Raw genomic sequence first — 21,311 nt, 5'->3', positions numbered from 1 at the left:
CTGGGATCGCATACGAACTCTGTGTTTTCTAAACTCCCTGTTATCATTTTTGGGGGTTGGAGCCTTCACTCTGAGCGACCAGTACGCTAGGGAAAACAAGTCTTCGAATCAGCTAATTTTCTTCACTAAACTTCTGTGGGCGAGTTTATCCCTCGGGAATGTAATCATAATTTTAGAAACTGCGGCTAACTCGGTGTGTAGCCCTTTCTATTACTCCATAGCCTTTGTTTGCATTGGAGTGACAACCCACTCAAGCTATATAGAGCTGGCCTTAGGGGGTCGCTACTATCTGTTCTCATTATTATCTTTCAGACTCTTGAAAGAGCTCAACGTGATGGAGAAGCTTTATTCGATTTCTCGTCATCTTCGTTCCAACTGTTCATCGCATTTGTTATTGCAAATCTCCAGATTCAATTCCCTCGCCGACCATACGTTTTCTCACCAGAAGGACGACCCGTGGATTTCGAGGGTAGTTGTTCAGCCTTCCAGCGATACACAATGCAATGGTGTATCGGCGCACTTCATGTTGCTGGAAGTATTGGGTCAGGTGAACTGCCGGTGTTGAATTATCGAACTCGATCAAAGGCCCAGCCATTGATAAAACTTTCTGAGACTTCTCTATGGGATCATGTTCTTGCTGAGCGGTATCTCGGATTCGCTAAACAGTGGATCCTGATGTTGATTCGATCAGTGGTGACATTTGGCTCTCCGTACTGCGTCATGCGATTAATAAAATGCCTGGAAGAGAGCAGAGACCCAGCAAATTTCGCCTGGTTCTGGTTAATTGGAATCGCAGCCTTTTCTACAACCGAGGCCATACTCCATCACTATCTAGCTTGGATCCAATGGTCTGAGATGGGAATCCCAATTCGCGCACAGCTCATCATGGCAATATTTTCGAAGGCCCTGAGAGTTCAAGATTCCAAGGATGCGGGTGATAAGCCTGGGGCGATCAATCTCATATCCTCTGATACACTTTCCTTTAGCAAGTTCACCGCCGTCAACTATATACTTCCATTTTCATGTATCAAGTTTCTGTTTGCAGTATTATTTCTCCTGCGGTTATTGGGATGGCACAGCACGGTGATGGCAGTTATAGCCACAACAGCAACAGTGCCAATACATTCAAGGGTCCTCAAGCAAGAGCTAGCCGCGAAAAGAAGGCTTGCAGTAGCAAGAGATAGGAAGTCGAAGGTTATCACCGAAGCTCTGCAGGCTCTTCGGCAGATCAAGTTTTCAGCCCTCGAAGCCGAGTGGGAAGAGCGCATCGAATTGTGTCGCCAGGAGGAGATGGTGCAAATGAGAAAGAGTTTCCTGGCCATCAATATTCGATCGGTTTGGAAAGTCGCATCTCCCTTTATTGTGGTAGCAGCAGCAATTTGCAGCTATGCCTATACCCAGAACGAGGTTTCATCTTCGATAATATTTACTACGATCGAGTTGTTGCCGCACATCCAAGGAACGCTAGGAATGGTTCCCATGGTCCTCCAGGATTATTTTGCCGCTCGGTCAAATTCTCGTCGCATAGAAACATTTTTAAAAACGCCAGAAATGAAAGGAGTTTTGGATGCAAGTCCAACTGGCTGTGTTTCCTTCCAAAACGCCCGCATTGCCTGGCCATTGGATCAAAATCAAAACCATCAAGGGAAGCAAGCCAGCGTACCTGAGCGGTTTGCGCTGCATAGCCTTGATATTGAATTTCCTGTTGGCGAACTCAGTATTTTACATGGAGAAACAGGGTCAGGAAAGAGTCTGGTGCTTGCTGCTATCCTTGGAGAGGTCGATCTCCTAAGTGGTCGCATCGAGGTGCCGTCTTTGAGGCAACCGGTCGGATTTGTTTCACAAACTCCATGGCTGCAGAATGCCACTGTCAAGGACAACATATTATTTGGGAGTGCACTAGATGAAACCAGGTACCGAAAGGTTCTCAGAGCATGCGCGCTCGAAGCAGACCTTGCTGCTTTGTCAAACGGAGACGAAACGTATATTGGCCTTCGTGGTGTCAAACTTAGCGGTGGCCAACGGGCAAGAGTCTCTTTAGGTAGAGCTCTCTACTCTAGTGCTAGGCTACTGGTCTTGGATGATATCTTTTCTTCGCTTGACTCTCATGTTTCTAAGGATATATTCAAAGCGCTTACTGGGGAGCTTAGCCATGGCCGCACTCGCATACTGGCCACTCATCATGTATCTTTGTGTTTGCCTCAGGCCAAGCTTGTTGTTCAGATCAAAAACAACACTATGACCTCTTCTCTCAATACCAACATGATTGAAACGCGGTTGAACGCCATGGAAACAGAAGTCCTCGTCCAACCAAATCCACCAACAAAAGAAGAACCCAAGAAGCGTGCCAATGGCAAGCACAAGATTAAGACCACCCAATCAGAATCTGATTGGGAATCTTGCAAGAGTTACTTCAGTGCTGCCGGTGGGCTAAGTTTTGCAGCAATATACATTCTTGGTTTGATTGGCAAACAATTAGTGACTGCATTAACAACATGGATTCTCGGCCATATTAATTCAAGACGCCCGAGAACAGGAACGCGCGATCCAGCAAATGCCGAGGTTGGAAGCAACCTCTGGTATTATCTGTATATGTACCTCGTAGGATGTCTGTCCGCAATAATTCTCGAGTTTCTCCTAAACATGCATATCTTTTCAGGATCGCTGCGTGCTTCAGAGAGATTGTTTCGTACGATGACTGCAAATGTCATACGAATGCCCCTTCTCTGGCTCGATACTACGCCTCTTGGGGGAATTCTGAAACGATTCAGTGCCGATGCAAGACAGGTGGATGACTTTCTGTTAGAGATCATGTCTGAGTTCGCTAACTGTCTTGTGAAACTTATTGTCGTCGGATGTATTGGGTAAGGCTTGGTTCTGCTACTACCTCTATCAGTTAGCTGACCATGCCTAGGATACACAAGTCCATCTTCACAAGCTGTTTGGCAGCAGCCCTTCTGTTTTGGTGCTCGCACGTCAGCAAGGGCTACATCAGGGCCCGGAAGCCTGTGAAACGAAGTGAATCTGAGGGAAACGCCGAAATCCTCGAATACTTCACTGCAGCCACCGCTGGAGTGTCGACTATCAGGGCTTTTGGAGTAGTGGATGACTTCATGAAACATATGCACTCTCAAGTCGATAAACTATCAATTGCTCGGCGGCATTTTTGGATTTTCAATCGTTGGCTCGGCCTTCAAATGTCTCTCATGGGCATTATCTTGAGTACCGGTACAGGTTTGCTTCTATTGTCATCGAACTCCATCCTTGATGCATCTTTGGTCGGATTTTCCTTAACCTTTTCGATGGGATTCGCTCACGCTACTTTCACCGCTGTGAATAACTTTGGAATGCTTGAGACCTATATGAACGCAGCAGTTGGGATAATCTCATATTCGAAGCTGGAACCTGAGGAGCAAGGGGGCAACGAAGTCCCACCAGACTGGCCATCTCGGGGCGAGGTCGAAGTCAAAGGATTAAGCGTTTCATACTCACCTGATCTTCCTCTTGTTTTGACAGACATCTCCATTTCTGTGGGGGCTGGTCAGAGAATTGGGATTGTTGGTCGCACTGGAGCTGGAAAATCATCCCTGACTCTAGCTCTTCTCCGCTTAATCAACCCCCAACGCGGCTCGATTCTGATTGACGGTGTTGATATTTCTACAATTAAGTTACAGTCACTTCGATCTAAGATCGCGTTTCTCCCGCAAGATCCAGTTTTATTCTCAGGTACAATCCGATCAAATCTCGATTATTTTCAAGAGGTTTCGAAGGATAAGCTAAACGAGGTCTTACGCCGCGTCAAGCTCCTCTCTGAGAATAATAACGAGAAAACGGGCTTATTCACTCTGGAGTCCCCGATCAGTACAGGTGGCACCAATATGTCACAAGGTCAAAGACAACTTCTTTGCCTTGCAAGAATCTTGATCGGGGATCCTAAAATCATCATCCTCGATGAGGCGACATCTGCTGTCGACAACGAGACAGATTTACGGATTCAAGACACGATACGGAACGAGTTTAACCGGACACTAATTGTGGTGGCTCATCGTTTGAGGACGATTGCGTCTTTTGATAAGGTGGTTGTCATTGATCACGGGCGCATTGGGGAAAGTGGAACTCCAGCAGACTTATTGAGGGCCAAAGGATTGTTCTATGAGCTCGTTCAACAGAGTCAAGATAAGGAATTTGTGACCAATTCTATATTGAACTAGGTATAGTTGATGGTAAATGATACGATATATGTGAAATTCTCTGACCTGTTACCAGCCAGTTCTTAAACAAAAGAGTGCATTTCAACGAGAATACTAAGTACAGGGAGTAAAAGGAAAGAAGAAGAAAGGAAACCTGCCTGGCAGGACCTTTGTGGGTCCTGGTCCTGTCTCCTCATACAAACCATGCAAACATCTACAAGTCGGAGACATCTGGCAGAAAACCCCGCAGGCGGCCAGTACTGGCAGAAAGGATAGTGCAGTTCAGTCTCAATCGTCACACGGGCTGTTGCACTCCCACGGATCGCGCAGAGCGCCAAAGCGGGCATGAAAGATGGCTCTGTTGTTCGTCGGCTCTGTGGGTGGCGGAACCGGGCTTACGGAGACGGGGGCCGCAGGCTCCGCTACACCAGGACTTGCTTGGCATGTGGAGACATACTAGAAATAATTCAAAAAAGACGGATGCTTAGATGCCACATCGTGGATTCCGGCCTGGCGTCTTCTTTCTCACTCCTTCTCCACCCATTCTTTTTCTTGACGCCCCTCCTCCATTCGGCCTCCCAAACGCACCCTTGAAAACTGCCCAAAAATGGCCATCGCACTTCCGACCATTGCTCGACGTGTCTTTGGCATCATCGAGCCTGTGTTGCTCATTATTACGTTCATAGTAACCGCGGTCTTTTCTGCCTACTCCGTCTCTGGTCAATTTAAGCTCAACCTTGCGAGAAATCTGCCGTTGGTAACTACGAAGATATATTTCCAGACAATCTCCCGTTGATCAATATCCACTGCTGCGATCAAAGCGACGGCCATTGCTTCTTGTGAGGCGTAGTACCCGATTTCATGCGATCAACCATGCTCTGCTGCTGAGAGAACACGGTTGAAGCCAGATCGGAGTCTAGCAAGTGCCATCTGAAACCAAACTCGGTAAAGGCGTCTCCATCATCGTTTAAAACGAAATTTCGTGAGGTGATATCCCCGCGGGGGTGCCCTAGTTCGCTTGTATTTAGTATAGGATGTCGGGGCTAGTCCCAGAGGCCAACAGTCGGACGGCTCTTGATGGTGTTGTTTTAGATACCAAACCACTTTCATAGTGAATCTGTTCGAATAGTGATGTCATGTGTCATCCAGGGCGCGGTGAGTTTGACAAATATATAATTGATGCTCAAAGGACAGTGGAGGTAGCGGATGTAGAGAATTTAGCGATTTCCTGGCAAGAGCTGCTTGCGTAGCTAATCGCGATATATTAAAAGACCGTGTCAATGGAAAATGGATACACGCAGTCAGCTTGACTAACCTGCAGCTGCAGTGACATGCATTGTAGATATCTTTGCACATATTGCTTGGGCTCGGATAGAAACATGCGTGCTTAGGAATCAAATCTACCCACCATCTGTCCAACAGGAGACATCACAACAATTCTGACAGCCCCTCATGATGCAACTTCGTGCTTATCCGATTGGTTCGTATCCGCTCACCTGAATTCCTCGAACAGCTCAGCAACGCGAAATGGGATCAAGTGGGATTGTACCAGACGGTGATCCTTGGGTCGTGAGCTCTCTCATTGGTTTGGCTGTGTCTCGGGATAAGACGGTCTCGTCATTTCGATTCGTAGCTGAGATGACCAATATTAACTTGGTAGGCTAGAAATGACGAGACTTTTGCCTCGCCTCGCCTTCTCCTTGCACGCGGACTTGGACTAGTAACCTGGCCGTCTGCGAAGGTGAGGCTCACCTGCCATGAAGCAAGACAGGAAAATCAGCATTCCTCGGGTTTTTTTGGTATTTCCAGGCTTGGAAAGACGCAAGATGCCATCCAAGGGAAAGAAAGATCACCCAATAGAGGCCCAGGATTCCAAGGCACAAGGAGGCGATCATTTGAGGGGTTCAAATGCCGAGAGACAAACAGTGGTACCCGCTCATTGGAGTTTAGGTCTTGTATATTCATCAACGCATGATCTGATGCACAGGATCGATGGGAAGAAAAAAGCCGAGGTACACAATATCTGCCAGTGACTCATCGTCGATGTCACCAGTAGTCATAGTGGAAAACATAGACAGAATGCGATCATATTGGGATAGAGGAGCTCGAGCAGACAAGACAGTTGCTCGCTTCGCATTCGACTCGAGTGACGGGAATATGAGGGTGTCCTGTTGTAAGATTCGAGTCAGCAGGGATTGATCCAGTTGCACGAGTTGCGATTGTCTCTTACCTGTTCATAAAGTCCGCAGAGTGTACGCTTGAGACTCGACAATCAATTAGCACCCTGATAATATCAGCTTACCAACTAGATCACTTACAATTCTCTTCAACAATGCAGTCACCATTCATGCCATGTTGTATCCAGGTTCGTCGCACTATCTGGCTGTCGCTTCAAAAAAGCCGCACCGCTCGTTTTCCTGAGACGGCAAAAAGCGCGTGACAAACTCACCAGGGACAAGAGATTGTACAGTCAAAATGGGAGAACGCTTTGCGATGCGGGCGACCAGAGGTTCAGGCACTCTTCCGTTCATGGTGTAAAGGCGGTGAGGACGGAAGACGCGATAAAGCGCGTCGAAGTGCCCCTTGGTCTTATCTCTCTGTGCATAGACAATTGATCTGTTCGGCCGATCCAAATTTGTGGAAAATTAGAGATCTCCTGGCCCTCATTGAGGTTGGCAACGACAGTGCCACGTTGCTCATGCCAGTTAATTATAATATACGATTACGCCCGAGATGGATCGTATCCTGGGAGCATTTTGCCAAACCCGCCTGCTTGAAGGTCTCTTGTGTCTCACTGATGATACAGTCAAATTTAAGCGATAGTTTTTTCCTAGCTAATTGTAGTATACGAATTTAGAGAATATAATTTTGAAGTTATTCTAGATTAGCTTACTTGTGTTTATAACAATCTTAATAAAGTTTATAAGACAGAGAATTGTTTATTATCTATTCGATAAGATTCCTCTAACTCTGTTATTATATATATCTCCTGTTTTAAATAATTACTATATGAAGTAAAGGATTAAAACTAATCTAATATTATAAAGATCTCTATCTTATGTAAGGGTTTGATATTATCTATTAAAAACTGTCTTTCTTAATAATTGAATTTCCCTGAAATTTATCCTGACTTTGTTAAAGTTGTTCAATAGCTTGCTACTTATACGCAAACTAGTAATTTTAGTAATTTTGGTAAATCTAGTTAAAATAGTAAAACTAGTAACTCTGGTGGTAGATCTGACGTAATAGATATCTCTCTTAGTGCCACTACTACTAATGCTACTATTGTTCCTGACCCTAAATTGGTTGATTTGGAAGGGAGTGATTCTGATAATTCATACTATCATTAATTGATTTGGCTATTTTGATATCAAGGGACTAATACCTTTACTTTATTAGGGGGTAGTATCATGCTCTATAAGCATTATATATTCGTTTGTTTACTTGCTTGCTGCCCCGCGCCCTGTTTGCTTGCTTTGCTCGCTTTGCTCACTTTGCTTGTTTTGTTTGCCTTGCTGTTTAGCTTACTTCTTTCATAGCTTCTTCTTCTTCTTCCTCCTTCCTCTCCTTATCATTAATATCGTCATTTCTTGGACCTTCAATATCAGAAGCTTTACCAGCCTAACAAACAGACTATGATATACCTTAAATATAATAAATAGTTTACAGCTACCTATAAAAAGCTGAAATATTACAATATAAATAGTACCTAGTATGTTATCAATCGCTCCGGGGTATGAGAATGTACTCCGTACCCCGTACTGTAGCTGTAGTCCACGGGTACCTGCAGCAAGTGCCCAATTATTGATTCTTTGGGGAGGCTCCGTGGGCAAGGTATATTCGGTAGAGATCTCCATCCCTGCCGGAGGTAAGGGGTGGTTGCCAGTTATGTACTCCGTATCTCCCATATAAAATAACCAACGAGACTTCAGGAGTACATGGTAAAGTCTAGCTAATGGTCACTTCCATGATCTCTGACAATCAGGGGATTTCCATCGTTCGCAAGTATCCTTTCCAAATCAAATCCGATCGCTAAACCGTCACCCTGCTCCTCCGCCTCGCGAAATCCTGGCGCATAGTCATCCACCAGATCAACTTCATTCCCTTTGTAGATTTCCACAAGCGGCCGTCGCATATCGACTCTAAGCACCAATTAACATAAACCATCTCGTAACCAAGAATGGACAGACTCACGGTTCATCCTCCAAAATCTCTCTTGGATCTGCATCTTCGTCGCGGTCTATGTAAATTTCCCGGTCCTCAATGTAATTGAGCGCCTGGTCTATTGGGACTCGATTTCCCGGACCGATTTCCCGATAAAAGTGGGCGAATTCCTCCATCATAATTTGACCCCGACGGGCTATCTCGTAGATACCGTTGGTTGCAAAATCAACCCAGAGACCTAGTCCGGTCTCAAGGGTCCGGTCATCGATAATAAGCTTGGGGGAGCAGTCTCTGAAAAGTACAGTTCCATCAAGCGCCATGTGCATATCGAGGAAGTTGGGTCGCGCGACACTTTGATGGAATTTAAATGTCTCGAGAACATTCCCCTTATTGTCTTCAGGGGGAACAAACACTATCATTTCGTCTGCTAGAAAGTCCCAGCCGTCTTCCCATGGGAATAATCCCAGGATACACTTGGCGAGCAGGGCTTCTTTCTCGGGGGGTTAATTCGGTGGTGCAGAAGTAGACCATGCAGGAACTTTGAACGTCATTGGCTCCGAAAGTTTTATCCTATACTTGGATTAGGACAAGTCAGGTAGTAGGATGTATTTAATTGTTTCATACCGCAAGTTCAGGACCTTCAAAAAAACTAGGCTCGTCCTCTGGGGCTCGTGATTGATAGCTCTGTCATGGTGTCAGTGAAAAATAAAAATTCTTATCCAAAAGACATACATCGCGGAATTGTTGGTCTGCTGTTGCCCAGCGTTCGATCAACGCTCGTTTCTGTTGATCCGCGCCGTCGCCACCGACCCACTGCTCACGAACAAAATGCCTCCATGCACGAGAGGCGGCATCAAAATTCTTCCGGGCCACGGGTTCCTCATGTCGGCGAATGAAAGAGGGGATGCCTCTAGGCCACTGGCTATGTGATCTTGTTAAGGACATGATCGAATGGTGGTAGTTCCGGGGGTTGAAAAGAAGTTTAGTGAGGAACGTGGGGGGCGGGAATGTATTTAACGGAGTTTGATACATGCCCGCCCCAAGTTTGCACTAAGGCATCAAATCTAGTTATATTTTCAAAAGTTCCTGTACAAACTCATCTCAAACACACTAAACCTGTATTATGCGACCTTGGAATCTTTACGACTAAGCTTTGATAGGGGAGATTAAGTGGTTGCGAGCTCGGATATACACCCCTGGAGTGGGTCTTTGGCTTAAAGGGTTTTCGTTGAAGTGGATCGATCACAAACTTGGTGTGCACTAAGTAGCGTCTTTTCCGGCCTAGCCGCTTGCTTTCAAAATTCTGGTTGTAAAGTTGTAAATTTGTGCCAAAATCATTGAAATGTAAGCGAAAGTTTGATATTCATAAATTCCAGGTTTCCATGCACTACTATGTGCCAGTTAACAGCCAGCTGGTAAATCCCAGTTCTATATTCCAGTAATTAAAACTAGAAGAAAATATGGCATATATAAACATTTGACATGCCTTGAAGACCATAGCCGAATTTTGTCCGACAGTGAACTTTATAACTCTAGGGCATTGAGTGTCCCACCCCCAAACCAAGATCAACCACACGAGCCATACTTAGCATTACAATTGGCGCTGGAACAATACTCCGACGAACTACCACAATAACCGTAGTTACTACAGCAGTCACCAAATTGAGATCCCAAACAAGTCCAGTCCGAATTAGATGGGCCACAGAGACCGTTCTCCGAAATCGTACTCGTAGGAGTCGCAACTGTGGTAGAGGTCGCCGTAGTGACCGTAGATGATGCGTGAGGGCTAGCTGTTTGGCTAGAAGTGAATACCGTCGAGCTTCCCATACTTGGATCATCGGTCAATATAATGCTGAAGTTGAACCCGGTGGTCGGGAAAGAACCGTTCACGGGAGGATAGCACACGCGCTCGTATTCACTTAGCCAGACTTCATCGTGGTACATCTCGTCTGTTAGATCGTCATCGGTGATGTTGTACACTGAGTTGACCTGGTCGCAGAGAGTGTAGGTCGCGAGAGATGCGAGGTATGCTGAATCAGGGGTCCAGGTTGAGGCCGTGGTTAGGTCGGAAGGGAATGACCAGAACAGATTGGTGGTGCTATGGTTTGCTGTTCGGGTTGCGTTGAGATTCATGGTGCTAGCAAGTGATGTGCGTGTTCTTGTGGTGTTGGATATGTAGCTTGTATAGGTGTTGATGTTACCCACTGCTTGAACGCACTGTGGAGTGGATGGGTTAGCCTGAAAAGAACGATATGTCTTGGTTATTTTCTCGTGTAGAGAGACGTACGTAGCTGTTCCCTTTCCAGAGGCTGCCGCAACTGGAGGTTGCATTCAATGCGGCCTGGGGATTTAAGAAATTGAAATTATATTGAGAGATGCTGAATTTGTCGCACACGGATTCACAGGTATCACCATCTTGGATCTGATACCAGTGACCACAGTCGGTGTTGGAGCTAGTGACTGCGTCGGTAGGAAGAGACCTGTATATTTGATTAGCATTTTCACTTTCCGAACAACCGAGCGAAACAAAATAGCAGACAACATACACAGCGGTGCTTGCGGGCCTAAGAGCCAGGGTATCGGGGAGTGTGAGAGTACCCGGAGGACTGACGCAGATGTACTTCCCCGAAACAGCCGTCAGATTCTGCGAGCTTTGCGCTGAGTTGAGATTGGCATTCCATGCAACAAACTGAGGCACAGAGACTTGACGCGATAGGCTCGCAACGATTTTGTCAATGGTATCCGTCTCCTGAACGCGATAGATCTCACAAACATCGGGAAGGCAAATCTCTGCCCCAGCAACTATATGCGTACACCCCGTATCAAGGCTGTTCAAGTTTATCAAGACTGAGGTTGAGACATTTTGAGCTGCTGAGATAGAAAGACAGGTATCTCCGGATTCAACCTTGTAAACAGTTTGATCGGGGTCAGTCGTGTTGCAGCGACTAGCGGCAACAGTGGCCGAGGCAGAGGCCGTGGAAGAGGCAGTCGAGGTTGGTGTATAAGTCACAGAGTATCCGCTGGTCGAGCAAGAAGATACTTGACTCGTTAAGGCCGACGGACTGAGCAAAATATCCTGACCCCATTTGGAATTCACTAGGGTTGACAAATACTCCAAATAGCATGCGCTGCATTTGATGTTTGTTGTGCCATTCGAAATTGCATTTTGGAATAGGGTGTTGCAATAGGTGCCCGAAGCCGAATCAGTCAAGCAGGTTGCATCGTAACGCCATTTCATTTCTTTGCCTCTATCCGAGGCAGTTTGTGAGATACCGGAGATGTTGTACTGCGTACTTGTGCCGCAGGCTTCGTCCACAGAGGAGACATAGCTTGACAAAGCGGAAGAGCAACCGCTGGTACACATTTCCGACAGTGCATTGGCTGACCATGATGTCGTCTGGGTGACTGCCTGGCTCAAGCCGGCATAGCATGAAACATTGCTGGACATGGCATTCACGCATGCTTCTGAAGCTGATATATCAGCCAGAGTATCAGAGTTGTAAATGTAGAGAGTGTCTGAATTTCCCCAAGCAGCGGCATGATGAGACTGTAGCATCAGAACTACTGCCAATGCAGCACTTGCCCTCAAGAGTGCCATAGCTCTATGACTGAAAGAGAATTCAGAGCGCGAATTGATTTTCCTTGAACCTGGGACATGAGCAATCCCAAAGGAGGGGGAGTAATGGCTACTCAAACTACTTGTTCGGCAGGGAAACTTCGGTGTTTCGTATTGACGCCTTCATACCAACCAATTTACCACCTTATCAAAAGGAGCTAGAAGTGGGGAGGCCCATTGGAAGTTCAAAGTACCAAGCTAAATCTGAGACATCCGTCGAAATCCACTAAGCGAGGTACAGGAAAAAGTGGTTCGGCTTGAGCACTAGACAGCCCATTCAAGTGGAAAAGTGGGTGAAGCTTTAGGCTATACATCAAGTCCCGAAGCCAGTCCCACTTAGCGGGTAGGGGCCGAGATCCCCTGAACGTGTTAGAGGGCCCCATGTTGGGGGCCAAGGGGGCCAAAATTTCCACATGGGTCCGCCAAGAATAATGGACTTAGACGATAGAAAAGAATTGTAGACAAACAGATCAATGGCTGAAGCTTACATTCTTGGCTATAGCTTGGCTTGCTAGGATGCAGATGCGGCTCTAATGCCAAGTAAAATGTAGGAATTAACAGTATACCTTTCACATCGGATGCATTCTATCCCATGGGGGAGGGGGGACTGACGGTGAGTCGGATTAGGGTTTTGCATTTTTGTATGGGAGAAGAAAAGTGGGCCCACGGCCAGTCGAGTTAATTTTCACACGGCCAGTCGATTTAGCAGTTGGCGTCGGATCATACTTAGATTTCCAGGAGTTGTATTCCCAGTATTAGATTTTAAACAGCTTCAATTTGGAGTCAATTTGACTAGTATTGATCGACATTTTTACGATTGAAAATCGGGTGGTTTTTTGGTGAGGGCCTAGATATGGAGATGCGACCGGAGTAAACCACCTAAAACATCAACATTGGGGTTAACAAATTGATCAGTCTAAGATACAATTGGACGATTATAAGACTAAGATAAGATTCAGGGGTAATTGGAAGTCCCAGCTATCGTCTAGTTTAATTTTGGAAAAATTCTACCACTTCATCTACTCCAGTTTGTTATACAATTTCGATACTTGTTGTGTACATTTATATATAAATCCAAACTGCAATATAGAGAACGAGATTTTTATTAAACCGCGGGAATTTCCTATCATTATTTATAAATAATATAAGATCGGAGTCCGACTAAGTAAAGTCAGTCGTTATATTTAGGGAGCCTAATACCGACTAGGATTACCTACCGGAAGGCAGTTACAGTACGCTATCCAGTAGTAGAACCGAGTATAAGAGTGTGAACGTTGGGAAGTGCCCACCGCTGTCTACGATCCTATTCCCGGATTGCTAGTTTACTAAGATGGATTATTGTGCACCCGTATATCCGAATGCGGATATATAGTCCGGAGCGTTGACGTTATAAAGCGCTATTGGCGTGAGAAGCACGGCTGGAAGCCTAGTAGTAGTAAAGGTCGTCCCCGGGCTACTACCTGTGATAATACCTAGCAGCAGATATAGTAGTTCAGCCGTACAGTCACGTACCAGCAGGTATTTGACTATAGTACGGGTAGGCATTATATCTACGTGCAGGGCTATAGTTCGGACCAGAATCTACCAGTTGATCTATTAGCCGAATACAGGCACATATTAAAGCCTCTATTCTATGATATTTATATCTTTTATATTTTTTAGACAAACTCATAGTATATATAAACCTATATGTGAAGCCTGTATAATTTTATCTATTTTATTTAATTCTTTGGAAGGGGTTGAAGTTTGTCAACTGGATCGGTAGCTTTGGTTCAAAATTCCGAATCGGGTTAGCGTTTGGTCGAAAATTCCCAAAAGGGAAGCTTTGGTCTAAAATGCAGAAGTTATCATCTGAACTGAACTTCTGCATTTTGGACCAAACCGAACTTCTGCATTTCCGACCATCGCCTACTCCCACAAATTTGACCACGCCATATATCTGTTTTAAGATAAAAAAGATACCAATTGGTCCTTCTAATTAGACTGCGACATCGCCCGTCCATGGGCACCTAGGAGGTGCCCAAGGCCCGTCCACGGTGGGCCTTGGGCTATTTGGATTTTCGAGTGCCCGTCCATAACGCCCAAGGCCCACGGGCATGCCCACGGCGGGCATGCCCACGATGCCCACCATTGCATAAAGTCACCCAAAATGGACGTATAACTCGCTGACTTTGCATAATAAATAACTGTTATTTACACCTGTTTTGCCAACTCCATGTAAAATGGCAGTTTTAATCTACAACATCTATAAATTTTACTGAAATATCTATGTATATGAGAAACTAGTATATATATGATACGAATTGGAATAAAATTTTAATCGAAATACATCATATTGTGTGGTATTTTTATTAACTTATCAAATCATACTGTAACAGCTTGAAGATATATATTTAAGTCAGTGGTACATGCCTGGCATTTTCTATAAGTAAAATACTACTTATGGATTCTACTTTATCTCTCACTCTAGTATATTTCTCATAGGTAGATCGAAAGATAATTAGTATAATTCTTATTTTATAAGCTTATATCACTAAATTCTGTCAATTATATCACTCAAAGACTTGTGTTATTATTCTGGGAGTTTTAAATCCTTCGATTGTAACTCAAGATGGGCGTTTAGGTATGTTCCCATGGGCGTGCCCACGGGCGTGCCCACGGGCATGCCCATGGACAAAGACACTTATAGCCAATCAGCTTATAATATATAGTGGGTCTACACTCAATTTACGATCTATCAGATCTATACAAAGCACCCCTTTTACTAGTAATCCTCGTTTCACACGGTCGCAAGTTACCTATTGTAAGTTCAGATCACTCACTCTCCTATAGTCGTTATATTATCCCTTACATCACATTAACCATGTCCCAACCTAGTGCCTATACCGCAGGGCCTTCTTCACTTCCTCCGAGCTCCCAACCAGACCTCTCCTACGTCGCCGATATATTTGATCCTAACCTTAATCCAAATATTGATCCCAGTCTCTTCAACAGCCAACAGACTTCTATCTCACTGATAGAGTCCGAGTTCACTCAACCGGCTATTCTTGATTGCTCTCTCAAACGCGTCGGCCCCGATCGGAGAAAGCAGTTTATCCTCTACGACGCGATGAACAACGCGTCCAAAGTAAAGTTTATCGAGTGGTGGCGTACCACAGTACGCGGCAGCAGTACTGAGACACAACAAAGGCTACGATAGGATGCAAAACACATATTAGATGTCTGGGAGAACTTCGACCAGGTAATGAATTCCCAATTCTTTCCAGTGTTGCTCGCGACATTCTCTCTATTCCTGCAACAGGCGCTAGAGTTGAACGTCTTTTCAATTTAGCACGGGATGTCTGCCACTACCGACGTGGGCGGCTGAGTACGAAGACAGTCCAGGATATCATAATGTTCCGGTATAAAACCCAGTTCGACATTGAAATAGAAGAACTACCCGATGAGGATACGTCCTTGGATTCAATGCAAGAAGCAGACGAACAGAGAGAGGCTAAGCTTACCACTGACATGCCTGAACCAATCAGCGATAGTGAGGATTCCGAGGATAATGATCCTGTTGGACTGATCGAGTATGAGTTTATGATGGAGAGTCAGCTTCCTCGTCCTTCTATAGTGCTAAGTACGCGGAAGCGACAGAGAAGTGAGCTAGTCGACAGCGAAGATAAGAGCAGTCCTCATCTCCCTCATTATGGAGATAAGGGTAGCACTCAAAAGCGCCCTGGTTTAAGAGAAGCAAGGAAGCGTGGCAAACCTAATAATGATCAATTTGTATCGTATTAGTGTAAATATATGAATATAATGAATGCCTAAGTCATTATGCAAAGGCTTCCAAGGCTTATTTCTGACCCCGGTCAAAAAAGTGACAATGTGTCAAGTTGTTGTATAAAGGCTTCTAAAGCTCATTTCTGACCTCGGTCAGAAAATTGACAGTAGTATCAAGTCATTGTACATGTAATCGAATTACTCAAAAATACAGAGAAAAAAATGCACAAATAATGCAGGTCACGAGGTCAAGAAATTCTGCTTACTAAAAAGGCCCATGGGCGCCCACGGTGTCCATGGACAATGGGCCCTAAGGGTAGGGCCCGTCCATGGGCGTATGGATAGTGCCCATCGCCCGCTTACATAAGGCCCGTGGGCACTGCCCACCCGCCCGTCCATGGGCGATGTCGCAGTCTACTTCTAATAGTTAATTACTACTATATAAGTATAATTTCTACTTATTAAGGGAGAATATAGTCTAAAATATAGTAGTTGGGTATAGTTAAAAATGGATTATAATCCGATGGTCGAAAATGTAGAAGTTCGGGTTGGTCCAAAATGCAGAAGAAGTCGTCTAAACTGAACTTCTGCATTTTCGACTATCCCGAACTTCTGCATTTTGGACCAAACTAAACTTCTATATTTCCGACCATCGCCTACTCCTAGATTTGGACCACGTCGAACTTCTATTTAAATAAAGTATAGATACTAGTTGGTGCTTCTAGTAGTTAAATACTACTATACGAGTGTAATCTCTGACCGCGGTCAGAAAATCTGGCTGGAAGGTCTAGTAGTACCTATAGTAGTATAATATAGTCCGAAGTATAGAAGTTGGCCGTAGTCGAAAATACAGAAGTTCGGGTTGGTCTAAAATGCAGAAGAAGTCGTTCAAACTGAACTTCTGCATTTTCGACCATCCCGAACTTCTGTATTTTGGACCAAACTAAACTTCTGCATTTCCGACCATCGCCTACTCCCAGATTTAGACCACGTCCAATTTCTATTTAAATCAACTTTAGATACTAGCTGGTGCTTCTAATAGTTAATTACTACTATACGAGTATAATTTCTGACCGCGGTCAGAAAATCTGGCTGGAAGGTCTTGTAGTGCTTATAGTAGTATAAGCTCTTCTGTATTATATTATTATAAGAAACAGACGATTCAATGCTTAATTCACTAAATACTCCCGCATACTAAATATCTAAGCTTTTATCCTGCCTAATACCAATACCAATATCCGTCGGTTTATCAGCTTCTATATATTCGGTACCCGTAGTAAGGCCATCTACTTTAGTATTAGGGGGTTCCGGGGTACCTAGGGGACGCTGGGACCTAGCATCTTCGATACTATCACGAACGAACTCCGGGATCGTAGACAGATTTCGTTCCCTCCGGTAGAAGTAGGAATTCTCCCTAAAGACATCCTTCTTAGCTAACACGAGGTTTTCAAACGTATCACAGTAGAGCTGCTGGGCGTTACGTCTCTAGGACTGTATATAGCCCCAAGCTATATTATCGTCGTCCCCGAATAAAACATCTAGCTCCCTCCGTATATCTACTATATCCTATCGCGTCTGGCCCACCAGGGTATCTAAAATCGCCCCTAGGCGTCCCAGCCGTACGGTCGCGGGAAATATATAATCTACCCGACCACCGTACGTGCTGTTCGGTAGACCGGACGGTGTCTTAGTACCCGAGTCGAAATCCCGATAGTAGCGCGAGAGGTCATCCTAGGTACCCGACTCCGCGGTGTCCAAGGTTTAGTGATTATCGCCGATCGTAACGAACTAGGGCAGGATATTAACACGGTAGGCAGTCGCCGGGCCGGTAGACCCGTGAGGTAGGCTAGGTAAACTTAGCCGGACATCCCTAAACCGGTAGACCTGCTTAGTCTATCTATAGCCAAAGTGGGCCTTATCATCCTCGGTCTATATATCGGCGTCAATCCGCTGTACATACCTATCCTTAGTATACCCTCTGTCGACCAGCCGCCTATCCCATGGGGGGGTGGACGACCGAGCCTGAGTGCGGGTTTCAATACATTACTTACCGGTTTTAATTAGATCTGGTTGGTTCCCGCAAATGTGGATACCCTCCCATTCATGCAAAATGACAAGGCTGGGTTCACTCCGCAGCTTAGCCTCGATGTTCATGAAACTTGGCCAGACGATATTTAACCCTGCTCTCTAGGTGTCCTCCAAATTTCAAGATCGGAACCCAGGTAGGACGGTGAGCAATCTATAGCTGAAGTTATTATCCAGAACGGTGCTAGCGTATGTGGGGCGAAAAGCAAATGGTTGGACCAGAGCGTTCTACCCTGGGTTACGACCTATTATGAGGTCTAACAACTTTCAAATTTTTACAGATTATAGAGAGTATAGTTATATATCTGGTATCGAGGTAGCAACACTTTAACCCAGGTAGGTATTATATAGTATACTATTAAATATGGAGATAGTTTTGATGTAGTTGCGATGGTGGAGACTACCCGACCGACAGAGAGCGGCCGACCAACCACAGCACTTTAATGCAAAACCTGAATAGTTACCACAAACTTGATCAAATTCCTCTGTAACTTTGCTAGCACCTTTATAGTAAGAATTAGGATATACTGTAGAAATTATAGAGATAGAACCCAGGTAGAAAGTGTAGAATACAGCGTATGCCTTATAGGTCACCTTTACTATGGGAAACTTTAGGGAGTTAATACAAACTAAGACAGCCAAGTGGCTATTTTCCTACCCTGGGTCCTACCTGTAAACCGCGTCGGATCGATATAAAAATTTCAGAAGTTCTAAACGTGTATATAAACTGTCCACTGTGAGCTTCATTAATACTGAACCCAGGTAGAAAGGCTTTGAATCATAAATGAAAATCTAGACGTTTTTTGCTGGGGTGGTGGAGTTGCGACTATGGCAGCCGGATAGATAAGACCTTATCGTCACGGTGGATAATACCCGCCGCAGCACGCATGTTGACCTTCGTATTCCTTAATGCATACAACTAATAGATATAGAATTTTTTGTACTCAGTATTATATGAACACCACAGTCAAGTGAGGCCGAAGTGAATTGCTAGCGATTACAAAAGTCAGAGATTCCTGATTCTATTACAAAGTGCCGGTATATCAAGTACAACCACATTGGTATATGCATTATATATCTTGCTGTATCATACATCCAAACAGACTTTTAATTAAATTGATAAATACCGATCACAAACCAACCTTTCTTCTTCTATCATACCTCCGCTTCTGCGGCCCCTTCCCGGCCAGAGGGCTAGAGAGGGGGTATGAACCAACCATGACCTTCGACTGGAAGGATCAAGGAATATCGACACCGAACGAACAGGAAGCAATCCGGCTGCTCTCAAATCTACACCATGCAGAGCAGGGAGCGTTAAGACAACTATCCCAGTTCGAAAGCTACTATAGTACAACATATAATCTACTAGTCCACAAATGCAGTCACCTACTCGCTCGAGACCCATCCAAAATTGATCTACTTCCACACAAAACCGACACCCAAACATTTCGGCAAATAAGACACCGTACCGAAACTTAGAAGCACCGAATGTAGCAAGAGCCAACTACACAGCCCAAACAAAGAAAATATGATAGCCAGTACGCCACCAAAAGTTCAGCTGGACCAGCACAATTAATCTACTAATACAGTTCATTCCTAACAGTAAACTGAATCCCCTACACACACCACTTACAATTTGTTCAATTCCTCCCAACTCAAATCCCTCAGCATCCGCACTATGCAACTAGCTACAGTATACCCTCCATACACCCGTTCCGCCATAGCCAGTGTCATTCGAGCCAGAACCCTTTCACAGGCATCTGGAATCGTTATTATCGACGAATATGATCGCAAACCCCTTCTTGACGCACTCGAGGATGCGGACCTCATCATCATAGACCCCGAGTCCCACCCCTACGTTACCGACGATGTCATACACAGATACATCAATGAATTCACATTCCTTTTCGACCTTATGACCCACTCGAACCTTCGCCTAGTCACAATGGATGTTCTCGATGCACTAGATGACATTGCATCTCTCCATGCTTCCTTGGATTTCGCCAATCTCCGCGAGGATGCTGGCCGACTCATCCACGGTTGGACGTGCCTTCTCATCAGTCCCGACTTTGGGGCCGTTCCTCCCATCATCCACACCATGAAACTCTGTCTCCTCCCACCGCTGTACGTCTTAAGGCAAGGCCGCAAGGCGAAGTTCACAGTGGTAACCCCTTTCCACAAACAGTGATATACGCCCGGTCGCATAGTATAGGAGTCTTTTTTTTTTTTGATATCTTCAAGGACATGTTAGAGTTGTGGGTTAGCAGGTTGACAATCAGCATATTTGACAGGCCTTGTAATATAATACTAGTATTCTCCGAACAAAATAATTGCAGCACCTTGGTAATACATAACCATAAGCCAAAGTCGGGTGATAATCATTCCAGGTAGTTAATTAGCCTTAAAGCCTAATACCAACATCTCCATATAAGCAAACAAGGTTTAAGACAGGTACTGTTAAGCATAAAACTCTAGATCTTTTTATCGGGGCTACCGTTACGACCGGGACCGCACGTGGACCGGGTAATAACTCTAGGCTACCTAATTGGACGAACAGTTCTTAGGCTTGGCGAGTAGAACCCCAGAACATAATGGATCGGGCAGCGGCATATACTGCAGCAGCTCCACCCATAAGGTTGATTTTTAGGCCGGATTTTAAAATCGTTTGCTAAATGTCAATTTTTTCATTCTCTCTCCAACTTAAGTCTGTAAGTTTATCAACTTCTATATATTAAGCACTAGCAGTAAGACCACTTGCTTCGGCACCTATATAGAAGCACTAAGCGCCTCCAGTTCAGGGCTTGGTTTCGTGTTCTTGCTTCGGTTAGAAGAAGCGTATGCATAGTCATACGTAACTGGCTAGACTGTAACAGGTTAATTGCACTTTGATTGATTGATCGCTATTGAGCGCTACTATACTACAGTCGAGATTTCTTTCGTGCAAAACTAAAAAAAGCTGGAATGCGAGTTTCTTTGGACGTAAAGCCACCAAGCCATGCCATGTTGCAGCCAGGTTTATTTTCGCGAGAAAGCCAAACAAAGACAACACTCCGAGTTTCTTTGGGTGTATAGCCATCGGGCCATACCTAAGCCTAGCCAGGTTATTTTCGTGAAAAGACTAAAAAAAGATAAAACCGCAAGTTTCTTTGGACGTAAGCCCCTAAGCAGAGTAATCCTTCATACACATAGTTTATCATCTATACCATATAACAAACAATCATACCTCAACCAATCATAAAGATCGTATTGAGTATCAGGATATAGTTACAACCCAATAAGTAATCGAAAGCTGGCCAGGGATTTAGACCAAGACGATGCAATATCAAAGAAGTAAAGTCTTCCCCGTTGCAACCATGAACAGTAACAATGAAACTCGTGGTGCAAACCATATCTATCCTTAAACCCAAAGCCAATTGGCACCTTTACACCATTCCTAGCCCGGGTCTTTGTCCACCATGTTATTTCAAGGATTGAACTTCTAAGAGTAGACC

General features: G+C 44.8%; 5 protein-coding genes across 5 annotated transcripts; 2 read left to right on the top strand and 3 right to left on the bottom strand.

The window, feature by feature from the left end:
* Positions 1–498: 498 nt before the first annotated feature.
* On the top strand, positions 499–4,180 carry N7487_010707 (uncharacterized protein; the record flags this gene model as incomplete). Its single annotated transcript, XM_056878437.1, has 3 exons — positions 499–2,864; positions 2,915–4,110; positions 4,170–4,180. The coding sequence occupies 3 exons, from the start codon at positions 499–501 to the stop codon at positions 4,178–4,180; spliced, it is 3,573 nt and encodes a 1,190-aa protein (XP_056723756.1).
* Positions 4,181–6,154: 1,974 nt separating this feature from the next.
* N7487_010706 (uncharacterized protein) lies at positions 6,155–6,721 on the bottom strand (the record flags this gene model as incomplete). The annotated part of the gene is made up of 2 exons (XM_056878436.1): positions 6,155–6,420; positions 6,640–6,721. 2 exons carry the CDS (start codon positions 6,719–6,721, stop codon positions 6,155–6,157), a joined length of 348 nt encoding a protein of 115 aa, XP_056723755.1.
* A 1,421-nt stretch (positions 6,722–8,142) lies between these two features.
* Positions 8,143–9,299, bottom strand: N7487_010705 (uncharacterized protein; the record flags this gene model as incomplete). Its single annotated transcript, XM_056878435.1, has 4 exons — positions 8,143–8,332; positions 8,385–8,827; positions 8,979–9,038; positions 9,087–9,299. 4 exons carry the CDS (start codon positions 9,297–9,299, stop codon positions 8,143–8,145), a joined length of 906 nt encoding a protein of 301 aa, XP_056723754.1.
* A 621-nt stretch (positions 9,300–9,920) lies between these two features.
* On the bottom strand, positions 9,921–11,952 carry N7487_010704 (uncharacterized protein; the record flags this gene model as incomplete). Its single annotated transcript, XM_056878434.1, has 3 exons — positions 9,921–10,571; positions 10,642–10,834; positions 10,901–11,952. 3 exons carry the CDS (start codon positions 11,950–11,952, stop codon positions 9,921–9,923), a joined length of 1,896 nt encoding a protein of 631 aa, XP_056723753.1.
* A 7,546-nt stretch (positions 11,953–19,498) lies between these two features.
* On the top strand, positions 19,499–20,008 carry N7487_010703 (uncharacterized protein; the record flags this gene model as incomplete). The annotated part of the gene is made up of 1 exon (XM_056878433.1): positions 19,499–20,008. One exon carries the CDS (start codon positions 19,499–19,501, stop codon positions 20,006–20,008), a length of 510 nt encoding a protein of 169 aa, XP_056723752.1.
* Between the last annotated feature and the right edge of the window lie 1,303 nt (positions 20,009–21,311).

Source organism: Penicillium crustosum (assembly GCF_028827405.1).
Source record: "Penicillium crustosum strain IBT 35664 chromosome Unknown utg000005l_segment0_segment0, whole genome shotgun sequence".
Classification (NCBI taxonomy): Eukaryota; Fungi; Ascomycota; class Eurotiomycetes; order Eurotiales; family Aspergillaceae; genus Penicillium; species Penicillium crustosum.
This window is presented reverse-complemented; position numbering and strand designations above follow the sequence as displayed.